The sequence below is a fragment of the Stenella coeruleoalba genome (genome assembly GCF_951394435.1).
Source record: "Stenella coeruleoalba genome assembly, chromosome: 10".
In the NCBI taxonomy this organism is placed as follows: Eukaryota; Metazoa; Chordata; class Mammalia; order Artiodactyla; family Delphinidae; genus Stenella; species Stenella coeruleoalba.
In genome coordinates, this window is record NC_137156.1 from 39,244,328 (window position 1) to 39,271,377 (window position 27,050).

General features: G+C 48.6%; 1 protein-coding gene and 1 pseudogene across 2 annotated transcripts; one reads left to right on the forward strand and one right to left on the reverse strand.

Moving 5' to 3' along the window:
* Positions 1-927: 927 nt before the first annotated feature.
* LOC307193124 (large ribosomal subunit protein uL6-like) lies at positions 928-1,621 on the reverse strand (annotated as a pseudogene). The gene has a single exon. The product of its transcript is annotated as a large ribosomal subunit protein uL6-like (transcript).
* A 4,239-nt stretch (positions 1,622-5,860) lies between these two features.
* BNIP5 (BCL2 interacting protein 5) lies at positions 5,861-27,050 on the forward strand (the record flags this gene model as incomplete). Its single annotated transcript, XM_079934317.1, has 12 exons — positions 5,861-5,968; positions 13,825-14,453; positions 15,810-15,929; positions 17,838-17,902; positions 18,138-18,378; positions 19,397-19,528; positions 20,713-20,771; positions 21,095-21,335; positions 22,204-22,335; positions 23,231-23,295; positions 24,699-24,941; positions 27,015-27,050. Exons 1-12 carry the CDS (start codon positions 5,898-5,900, stop codon positions 27,048-27,050), a joined length of 2,034 nt encoding a protein of 677 aa, XP_079790443.1. The 5' UTR covers positions 5,861-5,897.

A 27,050-nucleotide genomic window follows, 5' to 3' on the forward strand; every position in this document is an offset into this window, starting at 1 on the left:
GACCAAGTGCTTTCTTTTTTGATACAGGGAGTGGGAGAGCCTGGCCAGAGCGACGGGAGGGGGAGATAGGAGGAGGGGCAATGTCTACCTTAGGACATAGGAAAGAGGAGTGCAGGGAATTATTCCAGCTGGCTTCACTCACACTGTTAGGCTTGGAGCAAGTTCCATGAGAGAGTTGTGGACCCCAGTCCCTCAGGTGAGACCCCACTGTGGGCTCCTCTAGACCTAACCCTGCCTGTACCCAAGTGCCAACTCTGTGCCCCAGGCTAAGTGCTCATGTGGATCGCCTCCCCAAAATTTCCCAGTGATTCTGAATGGTCAGTATCATTTATTGCTGATGAAATAAAATTTCATATTCTAAGGCAAATCAAGGAAAATTTAAACATAAATAATTTTCTCTGTCCTTTGGCTGCCTCTCTCCTCTCTGCTGTGCATTACATGTCTGCATTATGCATCGACCAAACCTCCCCACTAGCAGAAATACCTGCTCAACCATAAGGAGCAACTTTCTCCACTCCTTAAACTCTAACATTCCTTCTTAATCTTGTAAGGGGCCATCATGACCCATGACCCACTACTCGCTTTGTGTCACCTGTCAATAATATGTCACTTAATGTACAGCCCTCTGTCTCAAAACCTTATATAACTGTGCTTTGACCTCTAATGGGCCGAACAGTCCCCAGAGCTTTCTGAGTGGCTGTTCCCGGGTTATAATCCTCAATTTGGCTCAAATAAAAATTTCCATTTCTTCCCTAGACTGGTTAATTTTTTCGTTGACATTCCCACTGTACAGCTGTGAAAACTGAGGTGCAGAACAATGGGGTCCCATGGTTAATGACATGTTTTGGAGATTGACTAACAGGTTTTTTTAATCGGCCATTTAGCATTGTCCCTTAAGCATCTTAGTTTATCATTTTGTTTTGTTTTTTTGTTTGTTTGTTTCCCAAGTCAAAAGAGCTTTTATTCATTTTTAAAATATCACAAATGAGTCTGGCCTCTTGCAGTTTCTGTAGCTGGATCACTCAGATCTTATTCTTCAGCCTGCTGAACTGTTTCTTTTTCAGAAACATAAATACCATCCCAAAATTTTCTGATATCCTTTTTTTTAACTGTTATGGCTTGCTGAATCAAAGCAGCCAAGTCTGACACAAGTTCAGTGTTGTTTCCTTCAAGAATCAACGCATCTTTCTGGGCTTGAGATACTGAACAAGCAACGCCTGGCCTCATCCGAACCCTGCGGATATATTTTTCACCCAAAAAATTCCGGATTTCAACAAGAGAAGCATTCTCCTGAATAATAACGTTGATGGGGAAGTAAGCGTACACAGACCTCATCTTGCAACGGAAGCCCAGTGTAACACCCTTGATCATGCTCTGTACATGGCTACAGATAGTGCAAACAGTCACCAGTTCCTTTCTAATCCCCCACATTTGTCAACCGGAGCCTCTTTTTCTTTCCAAGGAGACTAAGTTCTACATTGATGTGATTGAAGTCCCTCTGCAGGGTACCTCTGGGGCCCTTCACAATAACTGTGCATCCCTTCAGAGTAATGTTGACATTTTCTGGAATGTCGACAGTCTGATTGCTGAGAATGGTCTTCATTCTCACAGTAGATACAGCAAAAAGCTATTTTATCATTTTGATCATCACTTTCCAGATCTGTAAAACAACACTATCTACTTTATAAACACTCTTATGGGGTAAAAATAAATAATGCATGTAAAGGGCCTGACATGTGGTAAACATTTCACAAATGGCTGTTGTTGTCCCTACTATTTCTTAGTATGCCCACTGGGGCTAAGGAGCTGGGGCTGCAGTGCAAATGTCAAAGCCAGGCCATCGTCACAGTCGCCTGAGTCACCCACTTGCAGTGGGGACCCAGAAACAACTGAGGGAGGGGAGATTCTGGGAGCCACTGGGGAGACAGAAAAAGTCATTGAGATAGGCGAGTGTGAATGCAGACTGAGATTCATTGAGTACTTTAGGCACAAGACCTAAATACAGTTATTTTGCACAGGAACCAAAAGACTTTTTTTTGGCCACGCCACACGGCTTATGGGATCTTAGCTCCCTGACGAGGGATTGAACCCTGGGGCCCTTGGCAGTGAAAGTACTGAGTCCTAACCACTGGACTGCCAGGGAGTTCCCCCAAAAGACTATTCTGAGACTACCTTCTGGCCGGGGGACTTTGGTCCTTGGTCCTTACCTGGCTTGGGAAAGAGTGAGGTCACAGTCTTTCAGGCATGTCTCACCAAGGAGAAGGAAGGAGACATCGCCCCAGGAAACTTGGAGGGTTGGAGTCCAAACACAGATGGGGGGTGGACCTTGCATTGGTTGATTCCTGGTAGAGGGTGTGGCCCTGGGAAGGAGCGTGCTTCACACGCTTGCTCTTTGTTCCTGGGAGTCACCAAAGGCACGTGTGCTCCATTTCCATGACGCAAAGTCTCTTGCCAGGTTGTGGGCAGATTTCTGGGAATTGAGGCTCCAAACATAGACAGGTGTGAGTGTCTCTTGTGAAAATTCTTCTTCTCTTAAATATGTCACTTAGAACTACTCTCCCGATGGCTCCTGAGACTGGGGCCCTCTCTTCAACCCACTCCTCTGCATTTTCACTCAAGAGCAAGTTTATCTTCTGTGTTGCACACTCAGGCCACACAAGAGGGTAAATAATCTTTCTAAACAAACAAATATACAGCCTCTCAGGGGGAAATAATATCCATTTTGTGACTATACCACCATTTATTTATTTACTCACCTTATTGTTCTGGGGCATTTGAGTAGTTTCAAGTTTTTGAGTTTTTGGCTATTACAAATAGTGCTGATGTAAGCAGTCTTATAAATGTTGTTTTGGGGGAGCACGTGCCTGCATTTCTGTTATGCACGTATCTAAGAGTAGAGGTGCTGGGTCAGCTTTACTAGATGTTACTACTCAGTTTTCCAAAGTAGCTGTACCATGGTCCACTCCCACCACCAGCAGTACATGAGAGATCAGGTTGCCCCACATCCTCTCTGACATTTGGTATCACCAGTCTGAGAATTTACAGCTACAGCTGCACACAGGAGCATGGCTGCCTCTCACAAACATGAAATAGGGTGAAAAAGGCCAGACATAAAAGTAAACATGCCATCTAATTCCCACTTACATAAAGCCCCCAAACAAGCAAAAATAATCTAAGGTGTTAGAAGTCAGGATAGTGGGACCTATGAGAAGCAGGAGGGGGGCTTCTAGGGTACTGGTGACGTTCTGCTTCTTAATCTGGGTGCTGGTTACACTTTACTCCCTTTGTGAAAATTCATCAAGCCATATAGTCAGGATTCATTCACTTTTCTGTTTGTTATACTTAAATAAAAACTTCAAAAAAATATTCTCTCAGTCTCCTTCTCTCCCTTCCTCTGTCATCTTTCCTCATGGCACGTGGTTGGGAACTGTCCCCATCAGAGTCCACTTCATGGCCCTGTGACCTGTACAGTTGCACAGGTTCTACACTCAGAAGAACCTTTGATTGGTTTCATGCTCTGCCATCTTTGTCTTGAAATTCTTAATACTTTTTGAACAAGGGGCCTTTTGCTTGCTTGCTGAGCCTCACACATCACATAGCCACCCTGGCCATGGGCAGCTGCCAGTGTCTCTGCACAGATCCCCACGTAAGGCTTGGTCCCTGCTGGGCACTGAGGACAGGGCCAGGTTGCCGCTCTGCCTGATCAGGGAAGGTGCCAAATGCCCATTTTGGCCCCAGGATGGTTCTCCCTCCTGCGAGAACCTGGGATTGTATTTACCTGCAGATGGAATTACCGGGTCATAAGGTAGGTTCATGCATAATGCCCCTCATGGCTCTCTGTCCCTGTGCTTCCATCTGCCTTAAAAAAAAATTGTAAAATATACATAACATAAAATTGACCATCTTGGGCTTCCCTGCTGGTGCAGTGGTTGAGAGTCCGCCTGCCGATGCAGGGGACACGGGTTCGTGCCCCGGTCTGGGAAGATCCCACATGCCGCAGAGCGGCTGGGCCCGTGAGCCATGGCTGCTGAGCCTGCGTGTCCAGAGCCTGTGCTCCGCAACAGGAGAGGCTACAACAGTGAGAGGCCCATGTACCGCAAAAAAAAAAAAAAAAAAAAATTGACCATCTTAACCATTTTCAAGTCTGTAGCCCAGTGGCATTTAAGTACATTCACATTGTTGTACAGCCATCTCCACCATCTGCCTCTTGAACTTTTTCATCTCCTCAAACAGATAATTTGTACCCATGAAACAATAACTCCCATTCCCTTCCACCTGCTTTTACGATTTATTTCCTGTCTGTCTCTCTTCCCACTTACACTGTGAACTCCGTGAGGGCCCAATGGGGCTTACTCCCCTTCAAATAAGGAGGAGCATATATGATGTACACAGGGCCTGGAGGACATGGGGAAGAAAATAGTTTTGTTAAATAAATTAAAAATATGGGATATAATTTAACCCTTGTTTGAAATCTGGGCTGATTCTTGGGCTAATAAATTCTCTAAATTCAGTGTTGAGCCAGTACCCAGCACAAAGCTGGATCCAAAAGCTCTTTGCTGACAGAATGAATAAGGCATTAACTCTGCTACCAGTAATAAAATATTGACTCTTTATTAAGCATTTACTAGGGGCTCAATATTCAGAAAGGACTTAGTATTTGACACTCTATATTTTCTTCTTTGACTTAGTATTTGACACTCAATATATTTTCTTCTTTTCTTTACGAACATTATCACATTTGACCCTACGGTCACCCTCTAAGGTGGCCACTCAGTTTTCGAGGGAGAAACTAATTCAGAGACATTGTGTCCCCTGCCAGAGGTCACGCAGCTGACAGATGGTTCCAGTCTGGGCGACTCCAAAGCTCAGTGCTTTCAGTATTTACTTTACAATGCCTCCCTGGCTTAATTAACCAAAACAGAATTTATGACAGCTTTTTACTTTTGTTTGAATAAAACTAGTTTTTCTTTTCTGATTACAAACATGGATAAATTCGCTTTTAAAAAAAATTCAGGCACTACAGAAAGTGAAAATGTGAACTTTTAAGACTTCTGAGAATGTTCTGTCAAGACTCATGGTAACCCTACCAGGGGTAGCAGAATTTGGAAAACATGCTCCTCATCAACTCCTCCTTCTGAGTTTGTTTTTTCTTTCTTCTTTTTCTTTTTTTGCGGTACGCGGGCCTCTCACTGTTGTGGCCTCTCCAGTTGTGGAGCACAGGCTTCGGATGCGCAGGCTCAGCGGCCATGGCTCACGGGCCCAGCCGCTCCATGGCATGTGGGATCTTCCTGGACCGGGGCACGAACCCGTGTCCCCTGCATCAGCTGGCGGACTCTCAACCACTGCGCCACCAGGGAAGCCCCCTCCTCCTGAGTTTTATCTCCAGGTCAAGGAATATATATTACATACAATGACCTTTCTTTCTAGATCATTCCCTCTTCAGAGTTCTTTGGAGAGAACCGAGGAAGGTTTGCAGGTGCTAAAACTACCTCCTCCTCCTCCTTTCCCCTGACTCGTGTTTCCCATAAGAGTTTTTCTTTTCTATTCCATGGACTGGCCTTCCTCCAGCCAGGCCTAAGTTTGTTTTCTGAGCGTTGGTTTCTCTTTGGGGGTAATAAGGAAGTTGTCAAGCAAAACTGTTTTTTCCAGGGTAGCTGAGATAAGTCTCTTATCTGTGGAGGAGCGGAGAGCAGCCCTGGGATAGGATGACGGGGCTGTAGTGGGTGGCCCCTGGATTGGCTGCCCATGAGCTCACCTCCTGGGACATATGATAAAGCATCTTCTGAATCTGGAAACAGGCAGCATATTCTCCCTTGGAGAGCTGGGACTACTACCCCTCACTGGATACAACTTACAGCAGACAGGGAGTGGTGCCTACACGTTGCTGGGAGTACCCAATGCACAGCCCCCCAGCTGGAAGTTACGGATCAAAATTGCCCTGGGACAGGAGTGACTTTCACGATCTGAGGTTGGTTGAACGATAGTCTCCCCTTTGAAGGCTGGAGTAGTGGGTAGGTATCTTGGGGTCCTGAAAGGAGGGTAGACCCTGAATCTAGTCCCAGTGCTGCTTTTAGCTTGCTAGGCTTCAGTCTCTTCATCTCTAGAAAGATAGAAAATTCAATGATGTGATCTCAACCAGGTGCCATGCAAAGAGCTCTGAACTACCTTGGACACAGAAGCGCTGAACTCAAGTCCTAGTTTAGCAATCCTGAGCAGGGAACTTCACTTATCTGGGCCTCAGTTTCTTCATCTGTAGAACAGGGACAACATTACATACCTCTCCTGCTCATTTCCCTAATGGAGGTTGTAGAGGTCAAGTTATAGGCTTTATGTGAAGGTACATAGTAAAGGGAAACTTCACATAAATGGGGGCGCTGTTATTACCTATGGCTGGATTAAGATTTTATCATTTTAAGTTTCTTGGAAGCTAGCCCAAGGACAGGGAGATCTTATGAAAAGAGTTCTGGTGGCCTGCTGCTCTGACAGGGATTTGAGAGGGGATTATAACATTGCATGGTCTGTGGTCTTGCATAGAGGACAAGACGGGGTGATAGCACAGATGTGCTGGATGGAGGGGAGCCGCGGTTGTTTTTGGAGCTCTCCAGCTTTGTGTGTGATGACCCCACTGTCCCTGCAAGTCTGCCCCACTGCTGTATCATGGGGCCTGAAGTTCCACCATTAGGGAGTTCAATCTTTTGGGTTTCGAAAGATCCTCAAAAGATGCAAATCCCCAACATTTTGGAAAACAGGTACCAGGTGACGTGTGTTTGACGGTGACAATCGGATTGGGCAGACGGTACAAGTCCAGCTCTTTACCTTGAGCTGTGGGTCGGCTCAGGCAGAGCTGACCCGCACAGGGGCACCACGTGGCTGCTCAGATATCTCTGTGATCTGAAGCTTTGTACAAAATCCCACTGGGCCCTGCTGTGGTCAGCCCGTGGCTGGAGCCCTCCGTCCCAGCCTGGCCTCACATTTTGAGGTGGACAAGGACCAGCTGGGGAGTTCCCAGAAACGGGTGCCCAGGCAGGGGATGGGTGCAGAAGCAATGTGATTTGAGGTCATCGGGTGATGGGCTGGAACAGAGAGGACTCGGGGTGAGGTGCCCTCTCCTCAGGCCGTGAGGGCCTGCTGCCAGCCGAGTCAGCTCAGTCTAAGGAGGACTGTCCTTAATTCCTGCCGGCTGACAGCGGAATGATTTGCCTTGAAGGGTGGTGAGTTCCCATTGCAGGAAGGGTTCCAACAGGGCATGCGAGTCTGCAAAGCAGTCCTACCCTACAGGAGGTGGGCTGGATACTTCTTAGGTCCCTTCCAACTCTAGGAACCTGCTAAGGACCCCACAAAGGAGAAGGAACACCTGAATTGTTCCCATCTAACACCTGGGAGCTGGGCATGGGAGCAGGATGGGTCTGGTGTTGAGGGAAGAGTTGACCACCTTGTCCCCCACTCGAGTCCTACCAGTGGAGGTTGGAGGTGTCTTCCCAGGAGCGTGTGGCCTGTGGATGGGAGGCACACCATCTCGGGAGCCCAGATGGAAGGCTTTGAGCGTGAACAGGCACTCACCCTTGGGGTTCAAAGTGTCCATGGGCTCACCTGTGTCGATGAAAAGTAAACGTGAGCTCAGGGTCAGCCCTTGACCCTCCAGCCCATTGACTGGCTTCCAGCCAAGAGTCTGTGAGCCCCGCAAAGATTGTTTACAATCTTTGCCTCTGGGACACAGATTTCAATACCTGGGCACACGTGAATGTCTGACTCCACGGGTACAGGTCACGGCAGGCACATATGTGGACGTGGGTTATCTCTGTCAGTGTGAAATAGCAGATTTGCTCACTTCTAAGTGTGTGTGTGGTTGTGTGTGTGTGTGTGTGTGTGTGTGTGTGTGCTTATGGGAGGTCTCTCAGCATGGGAGAAAGAATTTAGAATCCAGAGAAGTGGATTCAAGCCCCAACTCTCTCCCCTTCTAGGCTGTAGGACCCTGGTCTAGTCTCTTAATCGGCAGAAACTTAATCCCCCCACTGCCAGCCTGGCCCGTTGCCAGGGCTGTGGCCAAGTTGTATTGAGATCATGAAGATGAAGGAGGTGCTGGGTGTCATGTGGCTGGTGAGCCCATATCTGTGTGTTGTATATTTTTTCCACAAACACTGAGAGCCTCCTAGGCAGTGTGGACACAGCAGAAACCAGGCAGGCTTGGGCCCTTTCTGTGGAACGTGGATTTAGACAGGAAGGGCATTCAGCAAATAAATACTCAGATAATTATTTCCTTTACACTTGGAGTAAGGGGAATTCCAAGGTGTCATGAGTCCTTGTAAGTTTACCGTATACATGAGCATGTTGCTGGGTCACATGACCGTCTTAGCCCGTTTGGGCTGCGATCACAAACTATCATAGACTGGGTGGCGTATAAACAACAGAAATTTATTTCTCACAGTTCTGGAGGCTGGAAGTCCAAGACTCAGGCACCGACAGATTCGGTGTCTGGTGAGAGCTTCCTGGTTCAAAGACCAGGTCTCTCCGTGTCCTCATGCGGTGGAAGTGGCAAGAGAGCACTTTGGGGCCTCTTTTATAAGGGCACTAATTCCTTTCATGAGGGCTCTGCTCAAATGACTTGATTATCCCAAAGGCCCCACCTCCTACTACCATCACACTGGGGATTAGGTTTCAACATATGAATTTGAGAGGGACACAAACATTCTCAGTCTACAGCAATGAGTGTCTGTGGGTGTGACTCTGGCTCCACATGCGCTCTCCCTCAGAGTAACCAGCTGTTTATTGAGTATCTATTGTGTGAAGTCCAGCGGGGGCGGGGAGAAGGGGAGTGGCTAAATTCCTCTAGGAAATGGTGCCAGAGCAGTTACAAAGTAACATGACAGGTGCATGAATTAGAGAACTGTGTACAGATGAGGTCAGGGTATAATTTAGAAAATAAACCCCAAATAGTAGCATGCTTGGGAAAAATTGGCAAACTCTCCGCTCCACAGTAACTTAAGGTCAGCTCTGTGAACTTTTCTGGTGTTTTGCTGTTGTTACTTTTAAACATGTCACCGGTATACGTCATGTCTTATCAGAAGTCCTGTGATCTGCAGATCACTTGGGTATTTCTGAGCAGACTCGGACTTTGCCCTGATACCCACTTTCTGCCAAGGCAATCAGCAAGTTTACAAGAGCAGCTGGGTTTCCATGCAGCTATGGTCTGCTGCTGTCTCAGGGTTACTGTCTGGAAGCATGGACCAGACAGGGTGGGATTTCCTGACAGGCAGGCAGAACTTGGGTGAAGTCCCAGGCAAAGCAGGGGCACAAAACAAGAAAACAGAGGAAGGAAAAGAAAGACTTGCTTTGATGAATTCTAGATAGGCAGAGTCTTACAATCAGAAAGTCTGGAAAGATTTAATTTCAGCACACATAGAATTTGTGTGCATGTGTATGTATGGCGTGTGTGTAGGGGGGGTAATATTAAAACACCATCTTCTCAGGCTTAGAGACTTTAAAAGTCTGAGGACACGTCTGCCCTACAGAAGATCTTCCAGGGTGTCTCCCTGGGGGAGGGTAGGTTTGCCCTCCTAGGTCAGCCACACTCTCTCAATCCTGTGCTTAGTGTTGCAAGACAGAATCTTTGGAACATTACAGAGGAGGAGCGGCCAGGGGGGTAGGAGGAGAGTGGGTCTGAGCTCTGTCACAGCCTCCCAGAGAGGAAAGAGTGGCAGGAAGAAGTAAGAGGACGAGGTATCAAACCCTGCAGCACCTTGAGGGAGGATGAGGAATGGGAAGAGGTCACTGAATTAGGGTAGGAGGCCTTGGGAGATTCTGAAGTTTCTCTTCACTGGGGAAACACTCTTGGATGGCCAAGATCACACATCACCCACACCACCTCTCCTTGCCTCTGGGCTGGGGGTTGCTCCTCCTTCACCTTCCCCTGGGCTCAGGGCACTGTTGTTCCAGGGAAGGGGTGGTCAAAACAAGGCAGTTTTCTTGAAAAAACATCACAGAAGAAAACCATTGCCAGGTGGAATTGTACTGATGCTCTGATTAGAAGTAGCAACGTGTCCTTTGAATGCAGTAGGAGGATGCTGCAACCATCAGCAATGGTGAAAACCGTTTCCATAGCAATGACAGTTTTTTAAGGAATGACTGCACCTCTTTTCTCATTAGCTGGGGAAGGATGCTGTGCCCTCATTGCGGTGGGCCCCCTCGAGCCAAGTTAGCACAGGAAGAAAAGGGGCTGGTTTGGCGGTTCTCTTACTGAACAGCTTCTCTGCCAACCTCATCCAATTTGCCCTGATCACAGGAACATACGGAGCAAGCAAAGAGAACCCTGACACCATTCAGTGAATATTTCTTTTTCTTTTCTTCCTTCCTTTCTTCCTTCCTTCCTTTCTTTCTTCCTTCCTTTCCTTTTTTCTTTCTTTCTTTTTTCTTTCTTTCTCTCTCTCTTTCTTTCTCTCTCTCTTTCTTTCTCTCTCTCTCTCTTTCTTTCTCTCTCTCTCTCTTCCTTTCTTTCCTTTCTCTCTTTCTTTCTTTCTTTTCTTTTTCTTTTTCTTTCTTCAGCTGTGGGGCTTGTGGGATCTTACTTCCCCCACCAGGGATCAAACCTGTGCCCTTGGCTGTGAAACGTGGAGCCCTAACCACTGGACCACCAGGGAATTCCCTTAGTGAATATTTCTGGATCAGCTTACTTGGATCTTAAAATCAAATAGATCTTTGACCTAAACGTCTCTTAAGACCACGTGCTACTAAAGAGAGAAAGTAGGGACTTCCCTGGCGGTCCAGTGGTTAAGACTTCACCCTTCCACTGCAGGGGGCGTGAATTCTGCATGCCTCACAGAGCACGGCCAAAAATAATAATAATAATAAAATAAAAAATAATAAAGAGAGAGAGTAGCTATCAGGGAAATAGAGCATTACTGTCATCACCACCTACTAACACCTCCACTCCCACCCATGTGAAGAATTGAACATTCTCTTTGAGGGCACAACCTGCATCTTGTTCCCTAGCACCGAGCAAACTTCCCGGTACATAGTGGGTGCCTATTAAAGGTTTGTTGAAAGAAATTAATGAGAAGAAAGCAAAATATTTTCTTCTATGATTTCTTTTCTTATCCCACGTAACGTCACGTTTTGGAAGCACAACTGTAAGGCAGCCTCTGAGGCTTTCAAGAACATGAGTCAATTTCCAGATAAATTAGAGGTGTGTGTTGCTAAAAGTTTTCATGTAACTCAAGTGTTCCTTTAAGGAACATTAAACAACAAATAAGGCCTTCCAAATTGCCTGCTTCTTTGTTTTCTCATTTCCTCCAAGACTGTCCATGTGTGGACACTCCACAGTGCCGGTGGTACCCACTGGCCTCTAGCCATCCTCCCTACCCTTCCTCCCAAGACCCATGTTAGAAGGAAGAAAGGCATCCTTGACTGTTGCTGTCACCTTCAAATCGCTCTGTTATGTCCCTGTGCCTTTTCTTCCCTCTATTTATGTATCTTCCTCACATTCACATGGATCCCTGCACATCTGAAATCATAATTACAGGTTCTTATTTTTGCCTCTAAGTGGGACATAGTAATAGAGTACATTTTAAAGTAATGAATCGGTTGGTAAACACAGAAGATACATGATACATAATACGTAAATACTTAATACACTAAATAACAGTAAATGCGTGATGAGGCTATAATTACAGATTCGACTAGGCAATCCATAAATCTAAACTCCATAGGAATCTCTGGGAGCTCAGGACTGAGATTCAAAACATACTTTATTTTTCTTTTAACTTCCACCAAAGGGCAAAGGGTTTCTGAGCAACTCTGGGAAAATTGGAAAGCCCCAGGTGTTTCAGATTAAAGACACACTAATCAAGTGAGCTGCCCACACCCCAGCCTACTAAAAAGCTGCCCAGGAGGAGGTGGTTCTTTTGTCTTTTCCATGGGCAGCTGCTTCATTCTAGATGGAAAACGGAAGGGCCCGGGCTGCTTTAAGATGGAACTGGTGCAAATTCATTTATTGTATGTTAACTAAACATTCTTAGGTATTGTTCAGTTTACTAAATGTTTGTTATACATTTATTCCTTTGTTTAATAAGTACATCGGTCTAGGTACTCAGGATACAAGACCTAGCAAAACAGACAAAGGGGAGGGAGAGAGGTTCAGACAATAAACCACTAAACACGGAAAGATATGATATTGCCTAACATCGGGGGGTTCAGTAAAGGGGGAGACGGTGTGCTAATGGGAGTGCAATGGGAGGGCCCCTATGGGAAGGTGACATTTGAGCAGAGCCCTGAAGGAAGTGAGGGAACAAACTGTAAGGTGGTCTAGAAAGAGGGAACAGCCAGGGTGAAGACCCAAAGTGGAGCAGGCCTGAGGGACAGCAATCAGGGCTGCATGAGGGGAGTGGAGTGAGTAAGTGAGTAAGAGGGGACGGGAGAGGTGATGGGCCCGGGTCAGTGGGGCCTTGCTGGCCATTGTAAGGACTTAGACTTTGAGCCATTGGAGACAGGAGAGTGACAGGCTCTAACTTAATTTGTAAAAGCTCCCATGGGTGCTGAGGGGAGAAGTTACTGTAAGGAGGACAACGGTAGAGCAGGGAGATCAGTTAGGAGGTGACTGCAGTAGTCCAGGTGAGCAGAGATGGGGCCTAGACCGGATGGTGGTGGAGGAGGAGGGGAGATGTGGTTCCAGGCCAGGTGTGCTTTTTTTTTAAAATTTATTTAATTAATTAATTTATTTTTGGCTGCGTTAGGTCTTCGTTGCTGTGCATGGCCTTTCTCTAGTTGTGGCGAGCCGGGGCTGCTCTTTGTTGCAGTGCGCGGGCTTCTCATTGCAGTGGCTTCTCCTGCTGTGGAGCGTGGGCTCTGGGTGCATGGGCTTCAGTAGTTGTGGCTCGTGGGCTCTAGAGCGCAGGCTCAGTAGTCGTGGCGCACAGGCTTAGTTGCTCCGCAGCATATGGGATCTTCCCGGACCAGGGCTCGGACCTGTGTCCCCCTGCATTGGCAGACAAATTCTTAACCACTGTGCCACCAGGGAAGCCCCAGGTGTGCTTTGAAAGTAGAGCCAACAGCCTCTGCTGATGGATCAGACGTGGGGAGCAAGAGAGAGAAAGGAGTTAGGGATGACTTCAAATGTTGGACCTGAGCAATTGGAAGAACAGAATTGCCATTTACTGAGCTGTCTTGTTAAATATTCTTAACAGCCTGTGAGATAGACAGGTAGGTCTCAGACACATTTCAGATGAAGACACTGGGCCAGAAAAGCTGCAGGAGCTGCCCGCAGTCCCAAGGGGCAGGACGTGGCCTCTGGCTCCAGCTGTATTCATTTCCTATTGTTGCTGTCACAAAATACCACAAACTCTGTGGCTTTGGAATAACATGAATCAATTATCTTATGGTTCTGGAGGTCAGAAGTCCAAATTCAGGGAATTCCCTGGCCATCCGGTAGTTAGGACTCCACACTTCCACTGCAGGGGGCCGGGGCTCCATCCCTGGTTGGAGTACTAAGATCCTGCAAGCTGTGCGGTGCAGCCAAAAAAAAAGAAAATCCAAAATCAGTCTCAATGGACTAGAATCAAGGTGTTGGCAGGGCTGTGTTCCTCCTGGAGGCTCTGGGGGACTAGCCGTGAGACCTGGGGCATGACCCCCTGTGGATCAGCTTCCTCCTCTGGGAAATGGGACAAGGGTAGCCCTTCCTCCCAGGGATGCTGAGGCATTTAAATGAGACAACAGCTTCGAGAGCTGATAGTACTCACATTAAGGGTAGGTTGGTTGGGCACATGGGTCAGCGCTGCTAGCCCACCCGGCAGATTCCGAGGCCTCTTCTAAGGGAGTTGTCTGTTTTGGTTGCAGTGCAATGGAGCCGCCGCGGGGCCCAAGGAAGCCTCTGTCAGGGAGGAGAGCCAGGTCTCTGGACAGGCTGCAGAACCCCCAGAAGGATTCAGAGTCGCGGGACTGCTGGTGCATTTCCCGGCCCACCAGCCCCTCCAGAAGGCTGCTGCGCCGGACGGCCAGCGATGGGGCCAAATGTCCCAAGAGCCCAGCTCAGTCTGCGGAGGCTCAGCGCACCACGGCTGCAGCCCTCAGCCCAGAGGAGACCAGGAAGTTTCTCCCCAGTGAGCAGAGGCCTCCGCAGGACACCAAGAAGGACAAGGCCCAGGGTCGGGCCCAGCAGGGGTGGCTGAAGACCATGATGAACTTCGTATTTGGGACGAGCCCTGAGGAGCCCAAGGAAAAGACCAACAAGAGGGCCAAGGGGAAGGAGGGCTTCCCCGAGTCTGCAGAAACCCCCGAGACACCGGGCGAGCCAGCTCCCAGGAAGAAAGCCCACAGCAAGAAGGCCAGCCGCAAGAAACACGGTCACAAGAAACATGGTGCTGAGGAAACCAAGGGCATCCGAGATCAGGAGGCCAAAGGGCAGGAGGCCAAGATGGCTGGTGCCTCATGCTGCGAGGAGGCTGATCTGGGCCCAGCAGCTGGGGGTGAGCAGACCATGCCCGTTTCTATGGTAACCCCACAGCCACCATCCCCCACCCCAAGGGCTAGGGTGCTCTGAGCTGGCTGCTCAAACCTCTTAACAGATGGGGGCTTGGAAGGTAGGGCCACTATCAGGAACGACACCACTTCTTTTTTTTTTTTTATAAGATTTAAAAAATATGTATTTTATTTATTATCATTTATTTTTGGCTGCATTGGGTCTTCGTTGCTGCGCAAGAGCTTTCTCTAGTTGCGGCGAGCGGGGGCTACTCTTCATTGAGGTGCGAGGGCTTCTCATTGTGGTGGCTTCTCTTGTTGTGGAGCACGGGCTCTAGGCGCATGGGCTTCAGTAGTTGTGGCACGTGGGCTCTAGAGCGCAGGCTCAGTAGTTGTGGCGCACGGGCTTAGTTGCTCCGCGGCATGTGGTATCTTCCTGGACCAGGGCACGAATCTGTGTCCCCCTGCATTGGCAGGCGGATTCTCAATCACCACGCCACCAGGGAAGTCCAGCACCACTTCTCTGAGGCAGAGCAGCACCGTGGCTGAGAACTTGAGGTCAAACCCCAGTTCCACCACTCACTGGCTGTGTGACCTGAGGCTGGCGACTTTCCTCTCTGAGCCTCCATTTTTTCTTCCCCTTGATACAATGGAGATTATAACAGTTGCTATCTCGGGGGGTGGCCATGGCCCAGAGCTGACACATGGGAAGTGCTTCATAAGTGGCAAATGTTATTGTTAAGTACTCTGGTTTGAGGAGCACGGACCAGGGAGAAATAGGAAGACAGAGGGGAATCAAGGAGGGAAGCCCTACCCACCAACACTAGTCTACATGTGAGGACTGGGGGTGGGTGACAGGGAAACAGAAACAGCTTGCTTCTGGGGTGCAGGTTCTAGACTTGGCTCCATCAGGAATAAACTTGCTGTGTGACCTTGAGCAAGTTGCTGTCCCTCTCTGGAACCTTTGATTCTCGTTTGTAAAATGAAGGCGCTGTTCCCCAAGATGCCTTCCTTTTCTGACGCTTAGCGTCCTGGAGTTGAATGTTCCACAGGCTGCTGGAGGAAGATGAAGCTTTGCCCTATAGGACTCAAAACTCACCATGTTTTTAATGGGGGAGAAGGGACACAAGGAAGATCCAAGATATTTTGGGGGTGGGGGGAAGGATGTCTGGGTAGAGGCAGCCTCTTTTCAAATGGAAATCTCGGTGGGTTTCTGATTTCTTTTGGTTAAGCCTAGAGCTGCTCCAGCAGTCCCTGTCCTGCTGTGAATTCTATGCTGTTTTATTGTGTTGATTAACAAAGTTGGAAGAATGTCACTGACACCCACACACTGCCCCACTCACTTGGTTTCATCTTTATTACAGGAGGGGAAGTTTCTGACCTCCCCCAGTTCTCCCTCCTTGAAGGTGGAGGTGCTGGAGTCCGGAAGGTTTCTTCCCAAGCCACAGGTCGCCAGGGAGAAGAGGAGCTCGGAAAGCCTGACAGTGAGTCAGAATCTTCTTAGTGACCTCTTTGCCTGCAGCTGGGGCAGCTGTTGGCAAACGAGGTGAAGTGCTCCCGATGCCTGCTTAGACCTCTCAAAATGTGTGTGCTGATCTCACCGGTTCTGGTGCTTCTGGTCACATTTACATTAGAGTTTCACAGAAGGGAGTCTCAGGAATTAGACTGGCTGCTGGCAAATACTCCTGCCTTGTGTGTTGAGCATGGGACTTTTTTTTTTTAGTCATTTTAAACTCATAGAAGGAATATATACATATATATACATACACATATATACACATATATATTTAAATATAGAGAAGAGTGGAAAGAGTAGTTCTATGCACACTCATATACTCACAATTGTTAACAGTTGGCCATATTTGCTTCGTGTGTGTATAATTTTGTTGCTGAACCATTTTAAGTAAAATGATCCTTCAACCTTAAATCTTAAGCACATATCTGCAAGAAATAAGAACAGTCTCATACACAACCATAGTCTTGTTATTGCCCCTAATAAAAGAAATAATGCTGTATTAATCTAATTCCCTACAAAGAATGGGCATATTTTATTTTATATTTTATTTATTTATTTTTTAAATGAATTAAGTTATTTACTTATTTTTGGCTGTGTTGGGTCTTCGTTGCTGTGCGTGAGCTTCCTCTAGTTGCGGCGAGCGGGGGCTACTCTTTGTTGAGGTTTGCCGGCTTCTCGTTGCGATGGCTTCTCTTGTTGCAGAGCACGGGCTCTAGGTGCACGGGCTTCAGTAGTTGCGGCACGCGGGCTCAGTACTTGTGGCTCGCAGGTTCTAGAACACAGACTCAGTAGTTGTGGCTCACGGGCTTAGTTGCTTCGCAGCATGTGGGATCTTCCCGGACCAGGGCTCAAACCTCTGTCCCCTGCATTGGTAGGTGGATTCTTAACCACTGCACCACCAGCAAAGTCCCAAGAATGGGCATATTTTAAACGATATGAAATGGAGAAGCTATGCATCTGTCAAAGAATAGCGAAAAGGCATTTAATTGGTTATTTTGCAGGATAATTGTTTTCTCACATGAGAGGGAGTTGTCAGGTAGACTGAGTCAAAGTACAAAAGCCTAACCGGATTTAGAAATGAGAGAGAAGAGAGGGGTGAAAAAACCTGCAGATAGCCTGGGAGGAGGGAATCTTGTTTGCACCTTCTTTTGTGTAATCTGATCAGCTGGCAACTAAGCAGAGGCTCCTTTGGGCACATTGTCTTTGGGTAGGTCGACTGGAATATCAAAGAAAACCATTTATGTTGTTTGGGCTTCTCTGTAAACCCTTGGCAGTGTAGTTGGGGCACCAACGGGGCAGGCTACCTGTGTCATGCCTGCTGGAGTGCCTCTGTCCAGCTTAGTTAGGCCTGGTCTCCATCATTTCCCCTGCTGGAATTTTGTAGGTTGGATCAACATTAGCCTTGCAAAATATTTCCAAGCACAGTCTCTCATTTGATGGCCTGACAGCCTTCTGAGGGAACCAGGACGGGGATTATGATCCACACTTCACAGAGGAAGAGATGAAGGCCCAGAGAGATTAAGAGACTTACCCAGGTCACACAGCTTGTCAAACCCCAAGTAGATACGCACAGATCTGCAATGTTCAGAGGAAATCATGGGGCACAAGTTGAATGCTTAAAGGACTGACTCGAAACTTCCTGCATAAAATTTCATGCTTTGGTCTAGTACCCTTCGCCTGTGGATCTTCCAAGCCTCTCTCAGAAGGACCAGCCCCTGTAATGTGGTGCTTCTCCCACACCCCACCTTCCGTGCTAAAGGAGTTGTTTTAAGAGGACCCTGAAGGCCCAAGTTGGTCTCAGAACTCCAAGACAGTCATTAGAAAGGATTCTCTGTGCATCTAGAAAGATTAACTGGGTGCATTTGTTTTCTTCCAGAGGATACCATCATCCAGAAGATAGCGGGATTTCTCAAAAAAGTGGGAGACCAGTGGGAAGAAGAGGTGAGGGGCAAACTGTCTGCACAGATGCCCAGGGGCCTGCTGCCTTCCCCTCCTCCTCCTTGCTCGAGCCCCACCTGTCCTTCTGGGCCTCAGCGCTCCCCTGCTCCAGGCTCTGTCACCTCCCTTGCCTGGGGCCGCCCTGAAGCCCTTGGTTGCCCCTCAGTTGCTTCTTGGGGAGCTTTCCCCTCTCCTCAAGGTCAGGGGCTTGACCCAGTTTCTCTCATCTCCCCCACAGCAGCATCAAGCCTCTCAGCCAGAGATGGCTCCTCAAAACCCAGCACCAGGCTTCAGGAAGAAACCCCAAGAGAGAAAGTCTAGCCTCAAGAAAGCCTTTTCTCATAAGAAACATGGTTTTGAGGAGCCCAAGAGAGCACAGGCTGCAGATGTTTCCAGCCCAGAGTCCCGGCCGCCCAAGAGGCCCAGCTTTCTGCCCCTGTGTGTTGGTGGCCATCGACCCTCCAGCTCCAGCAGCCCAGGTGAGCAGGCTCACAGTTACCACGGCAACACTGCAGCTGCCTACTACGCTGGAACCTTCCCCAAGGCTTGCATTGGCCATTTTCAGAGCTGCCATCCCAGTTCTGGCTTTTGCTCTGCCCTAAGCAGTGTGGGGAGGGCAAAAGGGATACCTCCACGCACGAAGCCTCGCTGTCTAGGCAACCCAGCTAAGCCCCTCGTGGAAATTGTGTTCAGAGATTTCCCCCAACTATCCTCTTCTCTCCGTAGCCTCAGCTTCTGCACCTTGGCAGGGGGTAGCATGTGCAGGAAGGACTGGAGCCTGGGAGGCAGGAGACCTGGGTTCTGGGCTCCATCTCTGTGCCTCAATCTCCTTGCCTGTAAAATGAGACACTTCCCTGCTGTGTATCTATATGCAATCAGTTCTCATTTTATGAATTACATCTTATTATCCTCATTTCACAGACGAGGGAACTGAGGCTTAGGGAGGTAAAAGAATGTGTCTGTGGTCACATGGCCCATCAGTGATGGAGCCAGAGCTACAGGGAGAAAGGGTCAGCCTGGGTGTCAGGGAGGAACAGCCCAGCAGGTCATCTTGGCCAGAAGAATGTATACTTTAAAAAGGAGAAGGCAATGTTTAACACCAAAGAGTGGATCCCCAGTGGTGGGATTTCAGGCCGCAAGGGGAGATATTTTCATGTAGGGGGATCCTGGCTGTGATGAGTTTAATTCGCGCCAGGGCATCAGGCATTTACTCTCCAATTCATGGATCAAGTCAAGATGGTGGAGGGATGAGGTCTCCAGGGGAGGGAGGAGAGGGGAGCAAAGCCCAGGAAAGGCAGCTGTATGGAAGTGCAAAGGGATGAGGGAGCTTGGTCTTCAGTACATCAGAGCCACGGCCCTGCCCAGCAGCTCCCCGCCACCCCAGCAAGGCCTTTGCACGCACTAGCCACAGGGTGCACTCTGGAGTCTCTGCTGACTTCTGTGCATTAGTTAACACCCTCAGACTGATGAAGCTCACTCACCATTTCCTCTTCTCAGGTGTGGAAAAACCTGAAGTCCAAGAGACTCTATCTACAGATGGTGGGGATCCAAGTCCCTTCGAGCTTTCCAACCCAGCAGGAAGCCGGGGACCCGAAGAGGACCTGCAGCTGGACAGAGCCTCGGAATTCAGTCAGTACCCCCTCTCCTTTTCTCAGAGGCCCCTTGGAAGATGTCTGGTCTGACCCCTCTACTTGCAGAAGAGAAACTGAACCAGAGAGAGGCAGTGACCTGTCCTTACCTGCCTCTGAGTGAAGCAGGCTGGGGAGGCAGCTCAGGGTCCAGAGCACAGGCCCCGAGCCAGGCTGCTGTTAGTCTGTCTGAGTCTCAGCTGTAAAACCACAACAGTGATAACATCCTCCTTGGTGAGGCCAACATAAGGCGATACAAGGAAAGCATCAGCCCATGGCAAGGGCTCGATAGATGGTACGATCTTTGGGCCTGGATTCAAATTTGGGCTCTGACCTCTCCAGCTTTGTGATCTTGGACAAGCTACTTCATCTCTGGTCTCAGTTTCCTCATCTGTAAAATGGGGATGATAATAGTACCTACTCTCTAGAGTCGTTGGAGGCTCTATATGAATTAATGATGATAATGCATTTAGAGCAGTGCCCATGAGCAGCTAATAAGTTGTCAGCTGCCATTTGCTGTGACTATTAGTGTTGTTGTCATGTAGCCCAGCTTGAGAGCATAGCCTCAGGAGAAGTGAAGAGGGTAGGAAAGGGTGTAGGGGCCTTAGGAGAGAAGCTGAACCAGTGGTAGCTGCCATAACTATTATTATTATTTTATCATTGGCAGAGCCGAGCCTAAGATCATATAATCACTGTCAGTTCTGTGTGTCTGAAGATCTGCTTCCCCTACCTCCCCCATTCTGCCTTGTTTGCTTTTCACAGAAAATGTGCCTTGAAGGAGAATTGAGAAGGGTCCTTGTTCTACCTAGAAGAGGAGGAAAGAGCGGGGTGAGGGGACTTGTGGGGGCCAGGCCTTTCCTTATGGTCTTGAGACACCTTCTCCTGGAGGCAGGGGCCTCGGCTGTTTCCTGCACCTAACAAGGCACATCTAGGCCCTTCCTCAGTGGTAAATGAATAAGTGAATGTGTTCCCGTGAAGCCAGCTCTGCCCGCAGGTTACCTCTGAGGAATCTGTGGTCCCCATGGGTTGGGCCTGAGACAACCTTAAAGGCAAGCTCATTAGCACCCCACCCTGGAGACCTGTGAGAATCCTCCAGGGAGCCATTGGGCCTTAGGAAATGAAGACTGACCATAGAAAGGCTTTTCTCAACACTCAAGGGTGAGCAACCGCTTTGTTCTTTTTTAGAATTTATCCAGGAGATCATGGACCTACTCCAAGATGCAGAGGAGCAGGGGGGAGACAAGGTGAGGAAGACATTCCCCATGTAGACACTGACCCTCACTATGGACACCCCTACCCCTACCTGGCACAATAACTTCCCTGCCCCTCCCCCAATTCTACATCTTGCCAGAGCCTGGCTCCAGTCTCTCCTTCCCAGAGCCTCCTCTGACCGCTGCAGGCTGTACTTGTTTCCCCAGCTCTGAGCACCAATCACCCTTCTCCCCCGGCCACACCCTCTGGTCCATAGTGGGTCTGTTTGTTTCAGGCGATGGTCTCTTTCCTCCACTCACTTGTAACCTCCTCAAAGTAAGGGACCCTGACTCAGTTTCTCTTATCTCCCCCACAGCAACTTCAAGTCCAGGAGGCACAAGTGGCTGTAGGAAACCTGGCCCCAACCTCCAGGAAGAAATCACAAGAGAAAAAGTCCAGTTTCAGAAAAGCCTTTTCTCATAAGAAACATGGCTTGAAGGAGCCCAAGAGAGGGGCTGCTGCAGGTGCTGCCAGTCCAGAGTCCCGACCGTCAAAGAGGCCCAGCTTTCTGCCCCTGTGTGTTGGTGGCCATCGACACTCTATCTCCAGCAACCCTGGTGAGCGGGCCTGGGATTGCCATGGTAACAGAGGCTGCCTCTGGCCCCTAGGCTTCTCCAGGGTAGGGTCGGCCAGCTGCTTGGTGTCCTGTGCAGTCTTGACTTTCACTCTCTGCTCTGAGCTGAGTGGGGAGGTGTGGGAGGGCTGTGGAGAGGAGAAAGGGGTCGGTTGCTGCCAGGACCCACCCCTATGACACACACCTTCCCTCCCCCCCGACCATAAACACCTAAAAACAAATGTGGTATGAGAGCAGTGCATCTGTTCCTCAGATACATGCGTCAGAATCACCTGGAAAGCTCATAGAAAAACAGAAACCCAGGTTAGATGAAGTAGGATATGGCCTGGGCTTCCGTTTTTTCACTACACCGAACTATGAGGACCACTGGTGTACAACAAATTCTCCTGACATTTATGGAGTGCCCGCTGCCTGCCACGTTCACACATATTATCTCATTTAACACCCCCACTCACAACCCTGTGAGGTCAGTCCTGTTACTCCCATTTGACAGATGGAGAAAGTGAGGTTCAGACAGGCTAAGTGACTTGGCAAAGGCTCGCAGAGTTAAAGGGGAAGTGGGCTCACTGGGTGGGACCTGTTGGTAGGCCTGCTTGTTTTCCTCCCAGACCATGAGGAGGCAAAGGGGGTGGTTGGAAGAAAGAATGAGATTTCTGGAGGCGCAAAAAGCACTGTGAACTCCTCTGAGGCAGGTCCAGTGGGACTGGGGGTTCCCAAGGAGGCTGGGAAACCAGGACCCTTCTCGAGCCAGAGCCTTTGGACAGCTTCTTGTCAGAACCTGGGTTCAGCAATGTGCTGGTGGATTTGAGACAGGTGCAAACACACTCACACCAACTCCTCTTTGCCCTCAGATCCGGAGGATGTGGAGTTCCAGGAGTCCTCGCCTGCAGAAGGGGGGCCAGTTGGATCCTCAGAAGCACCCTCCCAGGCCAGAAGCCACAAGCCAGAAGCAGGACCTCAGCCACATGGAGCAAATGAATCTAGTTCGTGCCACCCTGCTCTCTCCTGGGACAGCTTCCCTGGGGCTTCCCTTTTGCATGGATTTCACAGCCTGAATCCTAGTAGCGAACTGGGAAGACAGCTTACAAGTACCCCAGGAGGCTCTAGAAGGGCAGAGAGGAGACAGGGTTGGCCTTTGAACAGGCGCTGGTGGGGCAGAGTTGCAGGTGGACAACCTTCTTCAGGTAGAGAATACCTGTCCATTCTGTGGGATGTAATTTCACCCCCACCACATGCCACTGCTTTGCCTGAATGTTTCATATAAAATTCCTGTCTTGCTCTGGGTCTCATAACCAGTGGCGCACTGGCAAACGAACTCTGGGTAAGGGCAGGGGGATTGGGGGAAGCCCTGATTTGTAGCATTCGCAGATTTCTGTGGTATAAAATTCCCACCACGGCCAATTTCAAGCTGCTGACAGTTTATAACAACAGGTCGACAAATGTCCTGAGTATTTACAATTAACTCTCGGTGCAAGCAGGAGTTTGCTTGCTTTTTATAGCCCAGGCTGATGGTACATTCCCGTTGCATCAGCAGCCATGGCATTTGCCCTCCCTACATTCTGAGGAGTTGTTCCTGGCCCCAGCTCCCATTCCTGACTACTCTGTAGCCTGGATAAGGTCTCAGTTTCCCCATCTGTCAGAATGGAGCTGAATGTGGTGACAGGTGAGGCTCCGCAGGCCGAATTGCCTTCTATTTCTATACAGCTAACCAAAACAAAGCTCACATGCTCCAGCCCTAGTTTAGGGGAAGATTTTTCTTTGCCCTTCATATCTAATCTGTGTACTGTGTTTTAGAGACAAAATACTTCTGCAATCGATGGATGGGTTATTACACAACAACATGTCAATAATCCCTCAATCCTTCTTTATTTTCCTTAGAGGAGCTGATCATCCAGAAGCTGGTGGCCCTTCTCCAAGAAGTGGATGGCCAGTTGGGGGAGCAGGTGAGGATTGCTCAGTCTCCACAAGGACTGGACCCAAGTTCAGTCCCCATCTTTGCATCTGGGTGACCGTGGTAGGCCCCTTAACCTCTATGAGCCTCTGTTTTCTCTTTTGCAAAATGGGGAATAAATACCTACTTGCCAAGGTTAGTGCATCTATAGAAAATGCCAGACACATAGCAGATGAGATCAATGTTAACTTAAAAATAATATAAACCTATGTGGCTCCCCCTGCCAGCCGGGACCTCCCCCAGTCCAAATCCTCCTTGAAGTTCAGTTCATGAGCCACCTCCCGGGAAACCTCCTTCCCTGAGTCCCGCTGATCTCGTCCTCTGCTATCTGCCGTTCACTCTGTTTTGGCACGCACTTCAGTAATTATAAGGTCTCCAATTCTTTCAAACTTTTATTAGAGTTTCTTCCCTTGCTAGGTAGAGTGTAACATAAGGTTCCCTGCCTTTGAAAACCTCACAGACTACTTGGAGAGACAAACGCAGATCACATATGAAGAGGAGTTACGTGTGAGCACAAGTCAGAGATGAGTCATCAGTGTAGCTGACCTTGTTAGAGCCTCTCCTTACCACCACAGAGCACCTGGCCCAGCTCCCAACTGCCAGTACCTGCGTCCCTTTGCCTGAGGACTGGCCCCCAGAGCCATTTACCACCCACAGGTTAGGCCAGAATGAGCACTCTCCACCTCCCCAGGAGCAGCCCTCAACCACTGGCTGATGCGAGCTGGTGTACACATACCCCAGCTCCCTTATCCTTTGGAGGGATAACTCTGTGGTGTGTGTTCTTCGAGGGTTCCCAGAGTGCCCCGAGGGGCTCAGGCTCAGCTGCCAGCCTGAGTGGGATGTCTTCCCATTCTTGCCCGAGGTCTCCATTCCCCCATCTGTGTTTGCCAGGATCACTTACCACATAAGTGAGCCGCATCCGAGTCCCAGTCTCAGGATCTGCCTCTGGGGGGAACTCAACTTAAGACATTTAGGTATTAAGAGGAGGAGGCTTAGGGTGGGAACTAAAATTCATCCAACATCCACTTTGCATAAAACATTAAACTATCTCACTTCATCTCCTTCCCCCAACGACAGTGTTGGGGAGGCACATATTATTACCCCCATTTTACACATGAGCGGTCACACAGCTAGTAAAGGCTATTTAAGCATCTGTTATCTGAATCTAAAGACCTACATTTTTTTTTTTTCCCCCACTTTGTTCTGCTGGTACAGTTTTACCTTGCAGAACAGATTCTGAGAGGCTGGGGATGGTAGATGAATTTAACAAGGGGTGCTTGTCCCAGGGACAATGAGGCACCCAGCCTGGCTGCATCCAGTTGGGGGAGGGAGAGGCTGTGGGGAGGGGGCTCTCTGCTGGCAACACTGACGACCTGCCTTCATTTCTGCTTCCAGTTCAGGCAACACCCCAGCTTTAAGAAGTTTTTCTACAAGCTCCCAGACTCTTCCCTCAGAAAGCTCGTAGCCACCCTGCGCCCCCAGGAGGCCCACTCCACGGAGCCCAAGAGACCCTACCCGTTTGTCTTTGGCTTGGCTAACAAACGTGCTGGCAGCAATCACCAAGCCGTCCTCAGCCTCACGGGCCTACACTACAGGCGACCGAATTTTAGCCAGTTCCCATACAGGGAGGACCAGCAGGTGAGAAAGGGCAATATGGCATGAGGGGCCACAGACTCACAATCACAAGGATCTGCCTACAGCCCTCTCCCCTCCCCTGCTTACTTCAGGACTTCTGGGATCCAGCTCAAACGCCACCACCTTGTCAAGGCCTTCTGAGACAATTCTACACCACAGCAGCCTCTTTCTTTTCCAAACCCCACCCTCTTTGCCTGCTCATTAGCTAATCAGCATCTTCTTTATTTGGTCTCCCACTGGATGTGCATTTTCACACTTCTTGACATCAGTACGGGATGTTGGACCAGCTACTATCTTAGCTGCCCTCTTATGATTCCATGGGTTGTGCTGCTTGGCTTTCCAATTGAGACTGTCGTAAAATTTACAGAACAACGTAAAGTAAGATTACGTATCAAATAAGGTAGGTGAGAAGGATCCCTGGGGCTGTTTGGTTCTGGAAGGCTTCCTGGAGGCCATTCTTCACTGACCTTGCCTTGATTGATTAATTAAGAATAGCCTCTTTTTTGAATTATGGTTTTCTCAGGGTATACGCCCAGTAGTGCAGGACAGGTGTCAAGACGCAGATGTAGAGAATGGACTTGAGGACATGGGGAGGGGGGAGGGTAAGCTGGGACAAGTGAGAGAGTGGCATGGACATACATACACTACCAAACGTAAAATAGATAGCTAGTGGGAAGCAGCCGCATAGCACAGGGAGATCAGCTCGGTGCTTTGTGACCACCTGGAGGGGTGGGATAGGGAGAGTGGGAGGGAGGCACAAGAGGGAGGGGATATGGGGATATATGTATACATATAACTGATTCACTTTGTGATACAGCAGAAACTAACACAACATTGCAAAGCAATTATACTCCAATAAAGATGTTAAAAAAAAAAAAAGAATAGCCTCTCCACTGCCATCACTCAGCCTTTTTTTTTGGCATAAGGGGATCTTAGCTCCCCGACCAGGGATCGAACCTATGCCCCCTGCAGTGGAAGCTTGGAGTCCTAACCACTGGACCGCCAGGGGATTCCCCATCACTCCCTCTTTTGACTGGTTTCATGCTTTTCCTAATAATCCCCCCTTCCCTGAGGCTGTAGGATGGTTCCTGTAGAGATAAAACTTAACGCATTTTTTTTAATCTGAATTTTCTGTTGGACTCTAATAGAGATCTCCCTACTCTTTTCAAATTCTCTTAAGATGACCTGCTTACAAACATTTGACCAGATCTATAGTGCAGAAACCACTGAATGAAGTTGTGATTTTAAAGGAATGAAATGTCCTATTGGTGTTGGACACATAGGACCAGAACTTCTATATCCAAATTGTCCCCTGGGAAACCAGACCTTTACTGCAATGATGTCACCATCATTCGAACCCTTTGTCTTCTCCTCCTGGAATTACCTTTAGAAGCCATGTGATAAGGCTCTCAAGAAAGCTGGTCTTATTTCATGATACTTGTACCTCATCATTCGAATGGTTTTCCTAGTGGAAACTCCTCGTGACCTTAGACCTCTCTTTTCTCAGACTCACTGTCTTCTCCTGGAGAATAGGGATCATTTGCCCTCTAAACTGGGTTAGGTAATAGCTGATGGAGTGATCTGAGTTCTTTGTGAAAGATATTATAGAAACATCAATTCTGACATCCTCAGTAGCCCTAACTCCATCTTCTGGTTTTACTAGCCATTCATTCATTTATTTATTCAACCAGTAGACATTCAGAGCTTCCTATGAGCCTAACTGTGCAAGATGCTATGAGAGCCTGTGGAAGGTTCTGCTAGTGGAAAAGGATAGAATGTTTACTGATGACAAAATTAAATATCAATTAAATGCCAAATTAGCACTAACTGAGGTCAATAAAGCAAGTTGGTTCCAGGAGCCTTCCAGGAAGTAGCAGGCATTGATTTTGACCTTTGAGGATGGAGAAGCTATAGATGGGGAGAAAGGACCAGTAGGACACTGCAGGCAGGAGATACTGTGTGAGCAAAGCCCCAGAGGTGGGAGCTAGTGGGTTAATGAGAAGTCTGTTGTTATCAGCGTGGGACCCATACATAATTGGGCTATGGCTAAGACCTGTGTTCTTTTTCTCCTCCCAGAATGACACAAATCCTCAGAGCCAGAGTCCAGATTGA